The sequence below is a fragment of the Scardinius erythrophthalmus genome, assembly GCF_964197995.2.
Source record: "Scardinius erythrophthalmus genome assembly, chromosome: 12".
Lineage (NCBI taxonomy): Eukaryota > Metazoa > Chordata > Actinopteri > Cypriniformes > Leuciscidae > Scardinius > Scardinius erythrophthalmus.
This window is the reverse complement of record NC_138232.1, coordinates 3,521,157-3,539,631: the sequence shown is the minus strand read 5'-3', so window position 1 is coordinate 3,539,631 and position 18,475 is coordinate 3,521,157. Positions and strand designations below refer to the sequence as shown.

General features: G+C 37.0%; 1 protein-coding gene across 5 annotated transcripts in view; it reads left to right on the top strand.

The window, feature by feature from the left end:
* The window catches only part of nav1b (neuron navigator 1b), a 91,758-nt gene extending 73,962 nt beyond the window's left edge, over positions 1 to 17,796 (top strand). For all 5 annotated transcript variants that reach the window (XM_081381648.1, XM_081381647.1, XM_081381646.1 and 2 more), the window contains 11 exons: positions 758 to 932; positions 1,027 to 1,118; positions 2,811 to 2,906; positions 2,991 to 3,159; positions 7,185 to 7,420; positions 9,976 to 10,130; positions 10,215 to 10,286; positions 11,416 to 11,612; positions 11,745 to 11,863; positions 11,957 to 12,154; positions 13,249 to 17,796. In XM_081381648.1, coding sequence (XP_081237774.1) covers positions 758 to 932; positions 1,027 to 1,118; positions 2,811 to 2,906; positions 2,991 to 3,159; positions 7,185 to 7,420; positions 9,976 to 10,130; positions 10,215 to 10,286; positions 11,416 to 11,612; positions 11,745 to 11,863; positions 11,957 to 12,154; positions 13,249 to 13,335 — 1,596 coding nt within the window. In that variant the 3' untranslated portion in view covers positions 13,336 to 17,796. The remainder of the gene's footprint in view (positions 1 to 757; positions 933 to 1,026; positions 1,119 to 2,810; positions 2,907 to 2,990; positions 3,160 to 7,184; positions 7,421 to 9,975; positions 10,131 to 10,214; positions 10,287 to 11,415; positions 11,613 to 11,744; positions 11,864 to 11,956; positions 12,155 to 13,248) is intronic.
* The last annotated feature ends 679 nt before the right edge of the window (positions 17,797 to 18,475 follow it).

Below are 18,475 nucleotides of genomic sequence, written 5' to 3'. Positions count from 1 at the left end.
CCACAATTTGAAAACGCAATTGCAAATACAATTTGCAATTCCTTTTGAAAAAAGTCCGGAAAATCATTCCATATGAGGCCACAAGAGGGCGCAATGAGCAAAATATGAATGCACTGTCTGTACAAAAAAAGTGCATAACATTTAAACTTAACGTTTATAAATCAAATATAATTTCATAATTTGAATAAGCAGCTATGAACAAAACAGCATCTTGTATTTATGCATAGATTAGTACAAAGAGACGAAGCACTGATCACACAGAGAACATTTTTGCTTTTAAAAACATGAGATGCAGTGGAATGAGAAGTTCTTTTAACTTTACATAACTTTCTAAACATGCGGCTCTAGTGTAATGTTCAAAAATGTCCGTCTAGCGCCTGTTTGCATAGAAAGCAATGGAAAAGCAGCACAGAAAACGCGTTCTGTGTGAACGGTTTGGTTCGGTTTTGACGAAACTAAGATCTTCTCTGCATTGAACCTTCTCTATTTCTGCAGTGCTTTTAATGAACAATGTAGCAGCATCGTATCGAGTGGGTTCAACTGGACAGGCTAAGAAAAACAGTAAAACACAAGTCTTACATCATCAGCGCATCTCATATATACAACCTGTCACTCACATGAGATATCAAATGAGGGAAACGATCCAAAAATCCCAAAATTTTTTCCTTGTTTAAAAAGCCGTTTAATTCTGTCACAGTAGGGAAGAAAAAATGACTGCAACTTCCGATTTTAAATCCCTCAATAAATGCATTGTCAGGTTACGGTAGAAAACCTGAAGGCAGAGAACGACCAGCTGAAGACGGGTGGCCCCTCCTCCAGACCCCCAAGCTCCGCCTCCCAGTCTTCAGGCCTCGGCTCATTGGGCGTCTCATCACCACGACAATCTGTATCATCTTTCAGCAAAACTTCAGGACAGAATGAGCCTTACCCTGGTGACACATTCTCACACACACATTTCATGCACAAAATGTGGATTTTTCACATCCAGTCGGCCTTAAATTCTGAACTCTTACTTTAATCTCATAGATGTCTTTCAAAGCCCCACCACAACTTTGCAGAAGGACGAAAGTCTCGTCAGAGTGTTGATTCGCATACCCAATCAGCACCTATTCAAAGACGTGAGTGCTTTACACGAGCATCTTCATACTGATGAGTCAGCAGCTCATATACTGTACATTATAAAGTGTGTACTTCAGATTCAAATTCTGATTGGACGAGCCACTTACAGGACTGTACTGAAAATCAGTGTTACATTATGCCATTTAACATTTATAATACTATTATAGTATTTATTAATATTTTGAAGCTTTTATTTGTGTTTTCAATTTTAATTTGAGTTTTACTCAATTTGTTATGTGCTTTTGTTTTTTTGTATTATTTTTTGTGTTTTTATAATATTCCTATTTATTTATTTATTTTTTTATTTTTTTAAAGTGTTTTAGTTTAGGTACTTCAGCGTATTTTAGTTCAGTTAGTTTCCAAAGCAACATTTCTAATTTTAGTTAAAGGGTTACTTCAGGATTTAGCATTAAGCTTTGTATTAGTAGAAAACCTGTAGTATTTTCGAATTACCATGCTTTCCCCCCTCATATCCCCCTGAGACAAGAGATTTATGTATTTTTTGTCTGGAAAAAATCCTCCGATGACGCAAAAATCGTCATTTTGCGTCATCGGAGGATTTTCTGTCCAGAGGCTAAAGACTACAGCCAGTAGATGGCGTTGTTCCGCATGTTTTCAACCCGCCCATAGAGGGAGGGATCTCACTCACAGAATGTACACACAGTGTCAGCCGTCTTTCTTTGGAAGCTAAGCTAGCATGCTCTTGTTCTGTGGAGAAAGCTGAATAATAGGAGAAAGCTGAGTAAGTAGGGGTTACCATCTTCCTTTTCCCGGACTTGTCCGGCGGGCGAGACTGTTAAAAATGTCCGGGATTCAGCTTTTGCGTTCTGCGGTCGCCATTCATTGTTTCCATGCACACCTCTCGTTTCAATCTAACGTTAACTGAATTAATTCCGATCGGTGAATCTGACTGTAGTGTTTACATGAACGCTAAACAAGTAATCGGTTGATGTGCGTTTTAACATTGCTAAGAAAATTCCCGCTCCTCCGTGAGAGATGCGAGACCCGGCGCGTCTCAGTAATGAAGCCACCGGCCTCGCGCCATTCTCCCGCGGCCGTCAGCCTCGTCCTGCTCGCCACAGTAAACATAATGAATGGCGACTGTAGAACGCAAAAGCCGGATCCCGGACATTTTGGGTCTCTAAATCCCTGGCAAACTCATCACTTACTTAGGCTAGCCTTGTTGTTTTCAACTGTGCTCTCTAACCGGTAGGCGTGGCCTCCTAAGGCAGCGAAGCAAGTGCATTCTGGGAGTTGTTGTCTTTCATCCACATAAGCCAAAAATACATTTTCTGGCTTTTCTCAGTCTAGAAAGCTCCAAATTCAAAAATTTCTCCACATTTCTTCTACTTAAATGACCTATTTTAAATACACATTCATCTTCCCAGAGGTGAAGTATCCCTTTAAAGTTTTTAATCTAACATTTAAATTTGATTTTATTTCAGTTAACAGAGAAAAAAAATCACTTTTAGTTATAACGAAAGTTATAGCATTTTAGGTATAACAAAGCTACTGAATACTATGTTATTGTTTGTTATATTTTTAAAATGTTGTAAAGTAGTGTAAAAAAAATATATACATATATTTTTTCAATATTTAAAAAATTAATTATGATTATTTAAATAAATGTGTTGTTTTACTAACCATAAACGACCTTCTGCCCTGCTCTAACTTTTAAAACTCATTCACAGGAGGTGAAACAGCTGGAGTTCTTCATCGGCACGGTTAAAATCAGCGGGCGGACAGACTGGTTTGCTCTAGACTCTGCAGTTATCCAGGCTTTTAAAGTGAGTGCCACCTACAGTCTTCTGAGGGACAGCACACATGAAATAAAACATGCACATGCTTCTCCTCTCGCTGTGTCTCTGCAGGAGTATTTATCGGTGGTGGACCCGAGCTCCAGTCTCGGCCTCTCTCAGGACTCCATCTACAGCTACAGCCTCAGTCATCTGAAGAGGGTTCTGGGAGCTCATCCACCCGAGACTCCACCAGTGCGCCTCTCCACCACAGGCTCCTCCTGCATCAGCGTCGCCCTGAAAGGTCAGTGTGGGGAACAATGAAACGTACATGTTAAGTCTAATACTGGTCTTGTACTGTGGGTATAAAGGCACATGAATGTTTGATGAACTGAATGCTATTAAATATATATATATATATATATATATATATATATATATATATATATATATATATATATATATATATATATACTCAATAAATGCATTGGATACTATGCATCCTGATAAAGTTCCCTTGGCCTTTGGAATTAAAATAGCCCCACATCATCACATAGCCTTCACCATACCTAGAGATTGGCATGGTTTTATTTCAGTTAGCCTAATAGCTGGTTTGATTTGCATTGAGAGATGATCTTATGGAAAGTACCCCATGCCAATATCTAGGTATGGTGAAGGGTGTGTGATGATGTGGGGCTATTTTAATTCCAAAGGCCAGGGGAACTTTATCAGGATGCATAGTATCCTGGATCCATGAAGTAACTGGCTTTAAAAATAAAAATCTGCCTGCCTCTATGGGAATTTAACATAGGGGTGTACTCACTTATGCACCCTGTATTTTAAGGAAGAACATTATTTATTTATGATACATTATTCATTCACAAAGAAAATTGGTGTCCTTAAAGGTTAGATTTTTCCAATTTTTTTAAATTAAGGCATTAAGTTCAATTTCCAAAAGATGTGAATTTTTAGTCAACTTTAGCATGGGTGTCTAATCTTATGCATAGCACTGTATATATATATATATATATATATATTAGGGCTGTCAAAGTTAGCGCGTTAATAACGCGTTAACGCAAAATCATATTAACGGCACTATTTTTTTTAACGCTCGATCTAACGCAGCGCGTATTTTCTGTTTGACCCGTGGCCCAAAACCTAGTTGGAGAAATGGAGATACACAGTGTTGCCAACTTAGCGACATTGCAGACCCATTTAGCGATTTTTTTCCCTTCAACAAAGCGCCCAAACCTTGTTTCTGAGAATCTACCGGTACCGCCGGTGCTCTCCCATCACGCGCGCGCCTCTCTCTCTCTCTCGCTCTCTCTCTCTCTCTCTGCCTCTCGCGCTGGAGAGAGGAGCAGCGCTTTAATTCAGTTAAACACAGATATGATGTTGCTTCTCTAATTTTACATGCAAGTATAGCCGAAATCGCAAAACAGATATTGTGTTTATCTTATGTGTATTTGATTTCATCAGACGACGGCTCGATTATCAGGATTTTTGTGCAGATTAACATCTTGGAAGAGAGAGCTGGTTATGTCTTAATGGGTTGCGTTTCAGTCACCATTTCATATTCATTCCGTTGTTTGACAACAGAAACAGTAAAATATACCAATGAAAACAGTTTTATTGAGAATTTAGCTTCATCAAAATGGGCACAGAGAGAGACAAACTATAATGTAGCCAAATAATAAATATACATTTAGCATTTTCAGAAGAGCTGCCCTGTCATGCAAAAATCTAAACATGTTTGTGTTAGTAAATTGCTCAGTGCAAAGAAAGAGAAGTAATGGGAACCTTGTATTTCTTTGTTCTTTCTACATGTCTAATAGACATGAACAAGTTCTTTGAAAAACATCTATGACCTTTGAAACATGTCTCGTCTTCATGCTCTAGGTTGACTATGGTTTCAATAATAAACATACATTTGCATAAAGCATCTATATTTATCCATGCCCACGTTGATTAGAGTATTACAAACTTGAAAAGTATAAATTTAAGGTACATTTAGAACAAATAAAAAAATGTGCGATTAATCACGAGTTAACTCATGACAATCATGCGATTAATTGATTAAAAATTTTAATCGATTGACAGCCCTAATATATATATATATATATATATATATATATATATATATATTTATTTTTTACATGGATTTTTTTCCCCAAATAGTATACATGTGTGTATATATATATATATATATATATATATATATATATATATATATATATTTATATATATATTTATTTATTTATTTATTTTACATAAATTTTTTAGCGCAATTTTCCATCGGACAAAATTGCGATTGTTAACTCATGATTTCTGTTCTGTCTGTGCGCACCAATCTTGCACTTCTATCTACTCCTCAACCAGACCACCTAGACCAGGGGTGCCCAATCCTGCTCCTGGTGATCGACTGTCCTGCACGGTTCATCTCCAACCCTAATCAAACACACCTGAATAACACAGTTTCACCCCCAAACGTCACATACTGACGCGTCTTGACCAAACGGCAATATACGACGAAAAGGGTACCCCTAAAACATCCGTATGTGACTATTCGGGTTATGGGTAGGTTTAGGTATGCGTTAGGGTACCGCTAAGAGGCGCTGCTGGTGCGCTTATGTCTTCGTCTCATATGGACGTTTTAGGGGTACCCTTTTCGTCGTATATTGCCGTTTGGTCAAGACGCGTCAGTATGTGACGTTTTGGGGTGAGACCGGGCTGACCTGAAACAACCAATTAAGGTCTTCAGGATCACTTGAAAATTAAAGGCAGGTGTGTTTGATTAGGGTTGGAGATGAACTGTGCAGGACAGTCGATCGGCAGGAGCAGGATTGGGCACCCCTGACCTAGAGACTTCGGGTTTTCGGCATTATGTTAAGGAAGGCCTAATCTCGGGAACGCACAAAAAAAATCCAGGAAAAGATTTACTATCTCTTAGTGTTGTTATCCCATGACGTGAGAAAATTGCGCTAAAACACTCACTGAGTTTTTATTACTTGTTTTTTCTTACAGTATAAAAAGTATAAAAGTATAAAAATTCCCTCATCCAACATTTTTCCATATTATATGCTTACAATTGCTTACTGCTCACAAGGAATTTGAAATTATTTGTTTCTTTTAATTTCTTTTATAACTGTTTTAATTTCCCCTTGCTTTTATTTTGTGCTTATTTTCTATGCAAAGCACTTTGAATTGCCATAGTGTGGTATTTTAATTCCTTTCTATGTAAAGCATTATGAATAACTGTTTTAATTTTCCTTGATTTTATTTTGTGATTAGTTTTATTCCTTTCTATGCAAAGCACTTTGAATTGCCATAGTGTATGAAATGTGCTATATAAATAAACTTGCCTTGCCTCGCCTTTTCTCTGACACTATCTTTGAGTATTTTTCCATTTGAGCTTCAAGCCATTATTTTCAGATTTCCATCTTCAATAACCATCAACAAAGAATGCAAATACCCACAGGCAACACTGCAGTGTAAATGATGCTTATATCTGTCTCAACTGTGGCTGATGAGGGTTTTTTCATAGCTCACATCACCAGAGAAGAGCAATATACTGCTAATGTTTCACACTAACAGCAGCCAGCTGGACGTGTGATTGGTCCATGGCCCAGCCAGGACACTACCGCCCTCCCCCAATCCCATCATTCCTGAGCTCTCAGGTCTGAAATATGACCCTGGGGATTGGAGTCGTTACCCAGACTCCTCAGGGCTTGGTCTAGGTGTTATTTTAAGCGCTGGCTGCGACTCTGGGTTGTTTATTGAGGCCGTGAGATGCTATAGCCCACCCAGACAAATGAAAATAAAGCAATTTGACTGTTCTCTCGGGTAGAAAACGTGTATTCCCTCATTTCTGGGTGCGATTTCACCCTACTTCACATACATTTTTGAGATTTAAAAACTAGACTGTATTTTAATAAGAAGCATTAGAGCATGTATAACTAATTAATGGACAAGATTAAAGGGATAGTTCACCCAAAAATGTACATTTTGTCATCATTTATTCACCCTCAAGTTGTTCCAAGTTGAGTTTCTTTCTTCTGTTGAACACAAAAGAAGATATTTTGAAAAATGTCAGTAACCAGACAGTTGTTGGACCCCATTGACTTCCATAGTAGGAAAAAAAAAATATTATGGAAGTATGGAACCCCTTTTACATATGAAATAAAACTTTTTAAACTTGGCATTGCAAATAGTTTTTGTATGACATATTGCTTGTAAATATTTCTCATTTGTTACAAAAGACTAATTGTAAATGTAATGTAAAAGCTGTCCTTAATATTTGATTTCACGCACTGTTGTCCCTGAATGCAGGACTGAAGGAGAAGTGTGTGGACGTTCTAGTGTTCGAGACGCTCATCCCGAAGCCCATGATGCAGCATTACATCAGCCTGTTGCTCAAGCACCGGCGGCTGATCTTATCGGGTCCCAGCGGCACAGGGAAGACCTACCTCACCTATCGCCTCGCTGAGTACCTGGTGGAGCGCAGCGCTCGAGAGCTCACGCCTGCCATCGCCGCCACCTTCAACATGCACCGCCAGTCCTGCAAGGTAAAGAGGCAGAGCAACCAACATACAGTATATACATAACATTCATATTCATAACTTAGACAGTTACCTCTGATAACAGATCACTCTAAATTGTAATGTGGACTCATGCATTTTCTGTAAAGCTGCTTTGAAATGATGTGAATTGTGAAAAGTGCTATACAATTAAATTTTTAAATGCTATTTTGGTCATCATGCTTAAGACAATTAGGGCCAGATTTACTGACAGCTTTTGTCAGGATTTACTAAAGACACTCAGTGAAAAATTAGCGCTGAAAAGCCGTGGACAGGGTTATTTTTGCGACTTATCTTATTGCATATACATTTATTGGAGTTTACCTTTGAGACGCACAACTTATGGGAGGAAAGTATTTAAATTAATCACACAGGATGATTTACTAAGGTTTGCGATTAGGGCTGGGTAAAAAATATTGATTTCTCGATTTTAATCGATTCTCATTTTTACGAACCGATGTCGATTCATAAATCCCAAGAATCGATTAGTCATCCTGTTTTCAGTTGACGAATGAATGTAACATTGTAGCGCGCATCCCATCCAACAAATCGCAATAATCTTTGTGCATAAAACAAAGTTTCAGATTTCAAATTACGTCCATTTTCTTACGAAATTCAAAAACATAAATACCGTCAGAAAAAATCATATCCGTGACCATAAACATGTTAGCTAGAAAAAGAGGAGCATTTTGCTAAATATATTCATTATATATAAAAATATATATATGTGACCCTGGACCACAAAACCAGTCTTATGTGTATTTTTTTTAAATTGAGATTTATACATCATCTGAAAGCTGAATACATAATCTTTCCATTGATGTATGGTTTGTTAGGATAGGACAATATGTGGCCGAGATACAACTATTTGAAAATCTGGAATCTGAGGGTGCAGAAAAATCGAAACATTGAGAAAATCTCCTTTAAAGTTGTCCATTTCTATTGGCGATAGTGCTGCATCCATTCACAAAAATAAATGTTTTATATATTTAAGGTGGGAAATTTACAAAATATCTTCATGGAACACGATCTTTAATTAATATGCTAATGATTTTTGGCATAAAAGAAAAATCGATAATTTTGACCCATACAATGTTTTGTTGGCTATTGCCACAAATATACCTGTGCAACATAAGACTGGTTTTGTGATCCAGGGTCACATATTACACATAAATATATTCATTCATATATAATATTCATTATAATTTTGAATGTTCTTCAATATTTAATGCATGTTTAAATAAATCTGGCATGTTTTTATGACAGCCACCATTTAAATATTTCATAACTTAATTATTATAAAAATAAATAAGTGTAATTTAAGTGTTTGTATACAAATCAGTTCATTTTTACCTTCAATATTATAGTAGGCTAATGAAGCCTATAGACTACCACTGACTCCCATAGTTTACAGAATTAGTTAGATTTGTTTTCATTGGGAAAATGTGGCATGTATTGTAACTGATATCCAAAATAATCAATATTGAATTGAATCGAATTGCGAGCTTGTGAATCGAAATCGAATCGAATTGTGAAATTTGTGTCAATACCAGTGGTCAATGCCCAGCCCTATTTGCGATTGTCAATTTCCTGGTATTTGCGCCATTATTTACCACCCAAAAAAGCACGTCTCAAACCTGATCCGGCTGCGTCTGTGTTCTTTAATTTGCTCGTCGTCAGTCGATCACGCGCTGAACTTTTCACTCCCATCGCTTTTTTGGGATTGCACTCACGCTAATTTGCCCTGTTTAGCAAATCTGGCCCTTAATATTCAGTAATATTATTGATTTGACTACACTAACACTGTCGAATGAGAATAAAAGCTGAATTGTAGGCCTGATTTATAACTGAATTTAAACTCATTTAATAATTGATTGACACTGAATTGAATTAACACTGAACTAAATTGAGCTGAATAATGACACTATTGAAATAATGACACTAGAGCTGCTTTACAGCTGAAATTGAATTTGTTTCTTAATTGAAGAACTTTGCACTGTTACTGAACTGAAATAACACTGAAATGAATTCAGCTGAATAAGGACGGTATTGTCTTCTGTAGAGCTGCTTTACAGCTGAAATTGAATGTTTTATTATTTTTGTCCCTGGATCACAAAACCAGTCACGAGTCGCACGGGTATATTTGTGGCAATAGCCAACAATACATTGTATGGGTCAAAATGATAATTTTTTCTTTTATGTCAAAAATCATTAGGATATTAAGTAAAGATCATGTTCCATGAAGATATTTAGTAAATTTCCTACCGTAAATATATAAAACATTTATTTTTGTTAGTGAATGCAGCACAATCGCCAACATAAATGGACAACTTTAAAGGAGATTTTCTCAATGTTTCGATTTTTTTGCACCCTCAGATTCCAGATGTTCAATAGTTGTATCTCCACGGTCCACGGTCACATTTATAAATGTAAACATTAACACTGTTATTGTCTTGTTTATCACTGTGAAGCTGCTTTGAAACAATCTGCATTGATGTGACTTGACATAATCTCTTATTGCGTTTTGTCCCTTATCCCAAAAGGACCTTCAGCTCTATCTATCCAATCTGGCCAATCAGATTGATCGAGAGAGCAGCACAGCCGAGATCCCATTGGTTGTCCTCTTGGATGATGTGCACGATCCAACATCCCTTAGTGAACTTGTTAATGGTGCTTTAACCTGTAAATATCACAAATGGTGAGTGTAAACTCTACACTCACATGACTAGTGGGGTTCCCAATCATTTTAAAGGTGTTAAGAGCTGTTTTGTCTCTTTTTCAGTCCATATATAATTGGGACAACCAATCAGCCAGTGAAGATGACCCCTAACCATGGTCTACACCTCAGCTTCAGGTTGGTGCTAACATGCACTTTACTACCGAAGGTCCTCTTTGCTTCTTATTGAGCGTCAGTGAGGAACAGCTGTGACGTGTTGCTCCGTCCTCTGGGAGATCATGTGCTTTTGTTTTGATTGTCACTTTGGGTGACACTAACACCTGCTTGCCTTCACACTACCTATATATACTGCACACATGCATTCCTGATAATTATATTTTTATAGTGTTACAATATGTGTGTTTTATTATGCTCAGATGGGTTTCCCTTACTCTCTTTTTCACCAATTAATCACAAACCACAATTCTTATCATAGATGCGTTAGTTTTATGTTTCTTGTATCACTTCACCTCAGTCCCTTTTCTCTAATTTCACTTCAAATAAATGTTTCATGCTCATTTATTCATTCATTTGGTAGCCTTTATAAGCTGGTCATTCTTATTCTTATACAAGACACTTCCACAATTACTGGCAGACTGTTCATTCAACTCTTTCATATTTTTACACACACATTTATAATATAATTGGGTTTAATGTTATCAAATGGGGTACACATAAAGTTGTGGATTTATTTGTGGAATATTTACTTGAGGTCCACTCAAACTGACACATGTATGATTTACTTTATTTGTCCTACACAATAGTTCAACAATTTGAGGTCGGTAAGATTTTTTAAAATGTTTTTGAAAGAAATCTTACTGAAATAATTTAATTAAAATAATAATATTGTGAAATATTATTTCAACTTAAAATAGCCATTTTCTATGTGAATATATTTTTTCAAATGTAATTTATTCCTGTGATCAAAGCTGTATTTTCAGCATCATTACTCCAGTCTTCAGTGTCACATGATCCTTCAGAAATCATTCTAATATGATGATTTGCTGCTCAAGAAACATTTCTGATTATTATCAATGTTGAAAACATTCATATTTGCTGGTTTAAATTTTATTTTAGGATTCTCTGATGAATTGAACGTTAAACAAACAGCATTTATTTGAAATAGAAACCCTTTATAACATCAAATCTGCTTCATATTTTTGTGGAAACATCTTTACTGTCACTTTGATCAATTTAATGTGTCCTTGCCGAATAAAATATCTCACTGACCCCAAATGTTTGAACTTGTTATATATTTCCATCACAGGATGGTGATGTTTTCCAATAACGTCGAGCCGGCAAACGGGTTCCTGGTGCGTTACTTGCACAGAAAACTAATGGAGGCCGAGGATCCCAGGAGCATAAATAATGAAGATCTTCTGCGGGTTCTGGACTGGGTGCCCAGACTCTGGTACCACCTTCACACCTTCCTGGAAAAACACAGCACCTCCGATTTCCTCATTGGTAATTTTTATTATTATATCGATCGGCATCTTATTGGATGAGAATGAAGAGGCATTTGTTTCAATAACAAGCTTGATGTGCCTAATAAAGTGAGTATCTCCACCTATTTGTGTCCACTCTGTGTTGCCGTAGGCCCCTGCTTCTTCCTGTCCTGTCCAGTTACAGTAGAGGAATTCCGCACGTGGTTTATTGATCTTTGGAATCACTCAATCATCCCATACCTGCAGGAAGGAGCCAAAGATGGCATTAAGGTGAGTCAAAGTATCCTAAACTTGACTGAAAAAATGTCAGTCACTTCCTAACTTGTTTTTATCCAGATTAAGTGTGAATGTGTGCGTCTGCAGGTTCACGGGCAGAAGTCGGTGTGGGAGGATCCGGTGGAGTGGGTCAGAGGGTCTCTACCCTGGCCGTCCGCTCAACAAGACCAGGCCAAGCTCTTCCATCTGCCCCCCCCGAGCACAGGCCCCGGCAGCCCCAGCCAGCCAGGAGACGAGCGGACGCATAAGGAGACGCCACCCAGCTCTGTGGACTCAGATCCACTGGTCAGTGCTGTGTCAGTGTGTGGATTAGGGCTGTCAGCATCATAAAACAATCATTTAAGTACAAATATATAAATTTAAAATGTATTATATACATATATGTGTCTTTTGTGTGTGAGCGCCCGTGTGTGTGTGTGTGTGTGTGTGTGTGTGTGTGTGTGGTCCTGGTAGCAAATGTTCCCACAAGGATTGTTATTCCAGAAATGTTTGTCCTTGTGGGGACATTTTTGATCCCCATGAGGAAAACAGCTTTTAAATCATACTAAATTATGTTTTTTGAAAATGTAAAAATGCAGAAAGTTTTCTGCGATGGGTAGGTTTAGGATTAGGGGTTTGAATGTACAGTTTATATATATATATATATACAGCTTATAAATCATACGTGCGTTCACACACTTAATATGAACGCTTAAAATGACTCCATTCATGCTTGACAATTCATTTTTAAAACATACATTTTTATAGGAACACAAGTATTTTTGTACTACGTATATATATATATAAGTTATATACTAAGTTTTATATATATATATATATACACACAATTTTTTTTAGTCACCACCAAAAAAAGTATATATGTAATATGTGACTTTTATAAATGCACATAGTTCACAGTTCATTCAATTTTTTCAAAGTAACTATGCATTAAAGTCAACACGAAACTGAAGATCCAATAAGTCTTTTCTTCCCTATTGTGACATATATCTAAATGAAAAGGCTTCTGGAATGAGAATGAGAAATGTCGGGCAGGATTTGATTTCGTCCTTCATGAATTGATTGGATTGTAGGAAGTCGGGCGTTGCTAACTATCAACAGAAGCAGATCTGAATGTGAATGTCAGTTTGAGGATATTTAGACCCGCCCTATGCCGAGACACACGGCATGAAGAGAACATTTACAAGGGCATATGAATTTAGAAAAATAATAATGTGCATGGATAAATCATTTATAATAAGCACTGCAACGTTGTGCAAAGAAAAGAAAGAATTGTCATTTTTGATTTCATGGTGACTTTAAATGGCTTCACTGTATCAGCACTTATTACATAAGAAATATCTCAATATGTCTTGTTCCTGAAAACTCTGCTCTTTTTCCAGATGGCTATGCTGTTAAAACTACAAGAGGCTGCCAATTACATCGAGTCGCCGGAAAAAGAAACAGATCCAAAACTCCCTCCTCTCTGAACATCCGACTGATGTTCCCATCATCCCCTCCATCTCTCTGCCGCCCATGCTGAGGTCCAAACCCCCGACAGCTGCCCCACACCTGCAGATGACACTGTACTGTTACTAGAAATGCTATTAGTGCATTTCACCCACTAAGTTATTATATTATCCATCTCTTTTTTCATTTCAATCAAATGTCCCTTGCAAAAAAGTACTGTGGCAGTACCATGGTTCAGTGACGCTATCACATGGTACTTTCTTTAATGGGTAGTTGGCATGTTCTGCAGTATGACATGCTATTCTCCATCTAAACCTGTTTTAACTACATTTTGCTCTTTTAAAGTTATTATGCACGTGGATTTAATGAGCTCCTATGAATCGAAAGAGTACATGGAATATTTGTACTTCTAAAAATGGATTTGTCACACCTCAGGACCTTTTAAAATGAACTAGTGAAGGCAAAAAGGGTGATTAAAGTGAAAAGCTTCAGAAAGAAATGGTGACCAGTTGCAGAACCTAAATCTACACTTTTTTTGGAAAAAAAAAATATTGATGGTGAACTATCCATATACTATGGTACTGAGTAAATAGCATGGTATTATCATGTTAGTGACCAAACCACATTTTTTATGCTTTTACACAGTACTTTTATGTAAGGGCTTGCAAAAACAATGTTTTGTCATAAGTAACTTTCTCCTAAAAGAGCGACGATATGACATGAAAATAACGATCGATTTATAGCACTATTGTCTGCATATTTCTGTTTACGGATGTAAATGTACATACAGATGTAATTTCTCTTCGCGGGAACCTTTACTGTTCCACTACTGCCCATATTAACTCAACGTTACAGGTGCTAAAACCACTCGTCGAGTCAAGTCACCTTTATTTATACAGCGCTTTATATAATACAGATTGTTTCAAAGCAGGAAAATTCTGCATTTCGGCTGTTGTTCAGCTGAAGTCAGTTCAGTGTTGATTCAGTTCCGTTGGAAAGACCATCAATTATTAAATTAGTTCATTTAATCTGTAAAGCAGTTCTGCAAAAAATTATGTCACATTCCAGCTCAGTTCAGTTCTCATACAACAGCGTCAGGAAAGGCAGATCAATAATATTTTTGAATATTAAGTGTGCGCACGTTGCAGTCAAGCTCTCGTGAATTACAGCCAACATGGGAGATACTGGGAAATATTAAACGTCTCCACTCCGATGTAACACTTTAAAGGCCACTTTAGCCTATGCTGCTTTTTGTACTTTTCATTTCTTTCACATTTGAATATGGCCATAGCATAAGCTACAGTTTAACCCCAATCCTTCAGTGTCTCAGAAACACTTATGCAGACTTCGTTAAAGGGATAGTTCACCCAAAAATGAAAATTCTGTCATTTACTCACCCTCAATTGTTCCAAACCTGTATTAATTTCGCTCATGTGCTGAACACAAAAGAAGATATTTTGAAGAATGTCGGTAACCAAACAGTTTCTGGTCCCCATTGACTCCATTAGTATTTATTTCTATGCTATGGAAGTCAATGGGGACCAGAAACTGTTTCTGGAAATAACTTTCTTTCTTTTGAACAGAAGAAAGCACTTAATGCAGGTTTGAGTGTGAGTAAATAATGACAGAATTTAAATTTTTGGGTGAATTATACCTTTAATTAGACCTTTTCTTCCTCTTCCTAACACAGTGAATGCCTTATAACAGATTTTAAGTGTGCTATCATGTTCCCTTTAGCAAGTTTCAGAGCTTAATTGGCACCTTTTAATTAAAGTGAAATGTGAATCTGAATCGAATTGGCCACAACACACAGGATGTTTAATTGGAATTTGAATTATGAATTAAAGTTGCAAATCAAAGAAATGTAACAATTTTAAAACAAAAACTTCATTCATTTTGATGGATTATGGTTATTTATTCAGTGGATGATTAGACAAATTTCATTTGATACTGTCAATTAACTGGATAATTCATTCTGAAAATAGGAAATGCATTATTAAACATGAAGTCTTTGAATTTCATTCCAATTTATTTTGAAATTATGATTCTGCATAAGGCACATAACCCAGGTAGGGGGCAGCATTCTCAAAACTGAAGCTTGTGTTCCCTATATAGATTTCAGTAACCGATTGTAAAGTTCATTTGTTTTCAGAGAGACGTCCCAGTCACAAACAAACTATTTTTGTGCACTTTGATTTACTGTAACGAGACTGTAGAGACGTTTTCCTTGGCCTTGACACTGATCTCAGCTCAGGGGTTTGGTTATCTCAGGCCTCTAATTAGATTCAATACAGCTACTTTCTCAGTTAACTGCTCTCTTTGTAGCAAATGGTGCAAATGTAGAAAACCAAATACTCAGTGCTTTATTCGAGCCTTTCATTCGGAGTACGATTGCCCCAACAAAGTGCACACGGCCGGAAGATGAAGATTTGTTTTTGTTTTTTTTTGATTATTTGGTGCTATCTGATATCACTTTAGGAAAAAGTTTCCAACATAAATGTCTTGGTTTAGCAAAATCCGCACTTGACATCCAATAGCCTTAGTCTTGTGGCGTTTAAGGGCACCTGTAGGTACAACCAAGTGATCATTTTATTTCTATGATCCTTTTTAGTGGTAGTTTTAGAGCCGTAAGCATTACGTTCCTTTAGATGTAGTTTAATCACATTTTGCCTCACTAAAAATCGAATTGTTATGTCAAAGTAAATCAACCTCCTTTTTAACTATGGTAGTAAAAAAAGAAAAAACATATCAAACCATACAGCATTTCTCTGGAGCTTACGGTTAATATCAAAGTCGGATGACGGTAGTGTCCTCTACATCTGTATGTCCTCAACGCAGGTAACTCGCATAGAAGAGGATTTGCTCACAGAAAGCAGTGGTGGATCAGTAATTTCCCATCTCTGTACCTGAAACTAGTATCCAAACATGCATGTAGGTAAGATCCGGGCTATGGAAGTTAAAATGTAACTCAAATCATTTCATTCCTTTCTACTCATCTTATATATTGCATTATCATTAGCCTACTCTACTGTGTAAATATGATTTTTCGTAGTTCCTTCTCCAAGAAATGAGGGTTTGTGGAGTTTATTAGCCGAATAGAGAGACTCGTAATGCTCAAGATGGCAAAATTATTCTGTTTTCTTTAACGTTCTTCAGTTGCGCTGCTGCTTCAAGTCTAATATTTGATTACAATCCAGACATAAGACAGTGTGTCAATGGCTTTTGTTGCTTTTCTGCTGGAGATCGCAGTTGTATTCGGCTCATTTGCGGCTTCAGTTTACATCACTGAATGCTTCTCCAGCAAAACCACAGCACGGTGTTGGTAAATTACCGTTGAGATTGAATCTGGATCAGTGAGTAAAGCTAATCATTGAGGGAATGAATCTCATTTATATCTCATTTACGTGAGGAGGTTGGCGGACCGTTCTCGTCGTCAGCCGTTTTTAAAAAGACGTTTATTAGTGTGACTAAAGCCGCTGTACACTGTCTGCATCATGTTCCTGGTTATTGTGCCTGTAACCGTGTGATAGCTGTGCTGTGTTGTGCAAAAGTCCCATTTAACGAGACAATTCAGCAACTTTTTACTGTGTACTTTGTCTGTCCAGGAATTGTAATGACAGCACAAGGATGGTGACTGTTAAAACTGGATTTTTTTTTTTTGCTTTTTTCGTCTGTCGCTCTTGAGCTTTGGTTTCTTTGTGTTTTGTTATGTCCGTCTGTTGCTGTGTTTCACCTTTAGCTCTTAAATGCACCTTTTTATGTGGACTATATTATTGCAATAATTCGTCATGTGCGTCAAACAGGTCAGGAACTGCATAGACTCGATTCCTCCCTGGCTTTGGGTGATTGTATGCCTTGATGGTGCTGTCTTGAGGTCAGGGTCAAGTTTGGGCAACTCGTGAATGATGATGGATCCTTCATATCAGGTGGCTTAGTTGTATGTAAAATGTTACAAAGAGGACCAATGGAAATGTAAAATATTACAGATACAAAGTGGTGAGAAGTTGCTGAATAGTCCTTTCACTTCATGCAATGCTTGATATTGATTCAAAAAACTCAATACTATTGCATAAAAGGTAATATGATGGTAGAAGATGTAAGTTACAATGTGCAATGGGTTTAAATGTCGTAAACGCATGTGTGAAGCAGAATTACGGATTTGTTCTACCTAATTTGGGGTCGTATAAAAGGAATGATGTTACGTTCTTTCTTTGTAAGTTTCCCCCAAATGATTGTTTGTACAACTTAAGTTCCATTTTGTACAGAACATTATAAATGTAAACATTGTACATAGCGTGGCCCTGCATTTGCAACAACAATCATTTACGGAAAAAAAAAAATGTCATTAACAAATGTGGTTTGAAAGGAATAAGACTTGTGCTTTTGTTAGCGATGGAGTGGCCCAGTACGCAAGAACTGGCATGCTTCAGATGTTCGTAATATGACATTGTCCATCTGTCAAAATAAAAACCACAACGTTCGTTAAGTGTGTTCTTATGTTTTCACGTGCTGGGGTTAAAGTACACAGAGCATGTTTAGTGTGTAATGCATTGAGTTAAATCTATCAAATAACTTTAGTATCCTGTAGAAAGTCATGGGGACACAAATGCCAAAGCTTCACGAAGATGAGATGAGACATGTGTGACCCTGGACCACAAAACCAGTCACATGGGTCATTTTTGTGAAATTGAGATCTATACATCACATGAAAACTGAAAAAATAAGCTTTTCATTTATGTATGGTTTGTTAGGATAGGACAATATGTGGTCGAGATACAACTATTGAAAATCTGGAATCCGAGATTGCAAAAAAATCGAAACATTGAGAAAATCGCCTTTAAAGTTGTCCATTTATGTTGGCAATTGTGCTGCATTCACTCACTAAAATAAATGTTTTATATATTTACGGTAGGAAATTTACAAAATATCTTCATGGAACATGATCTTTACTTAATATCCTAATGATTTTTGACATAAAAGAAAAAACAATAATTTTGACCCTTACAATGTATTGTTGGCTATTGCCACAAATATACCCGTGCGACTCGTGACCAGTGATCCAGGGTCACATAAGAACTAAACTAGATAGACAGAAACACATTGTTATTGTTGGGGGTTACGCATTACAAGTAATGTGTTATGTAATCAGATTACTTTTCC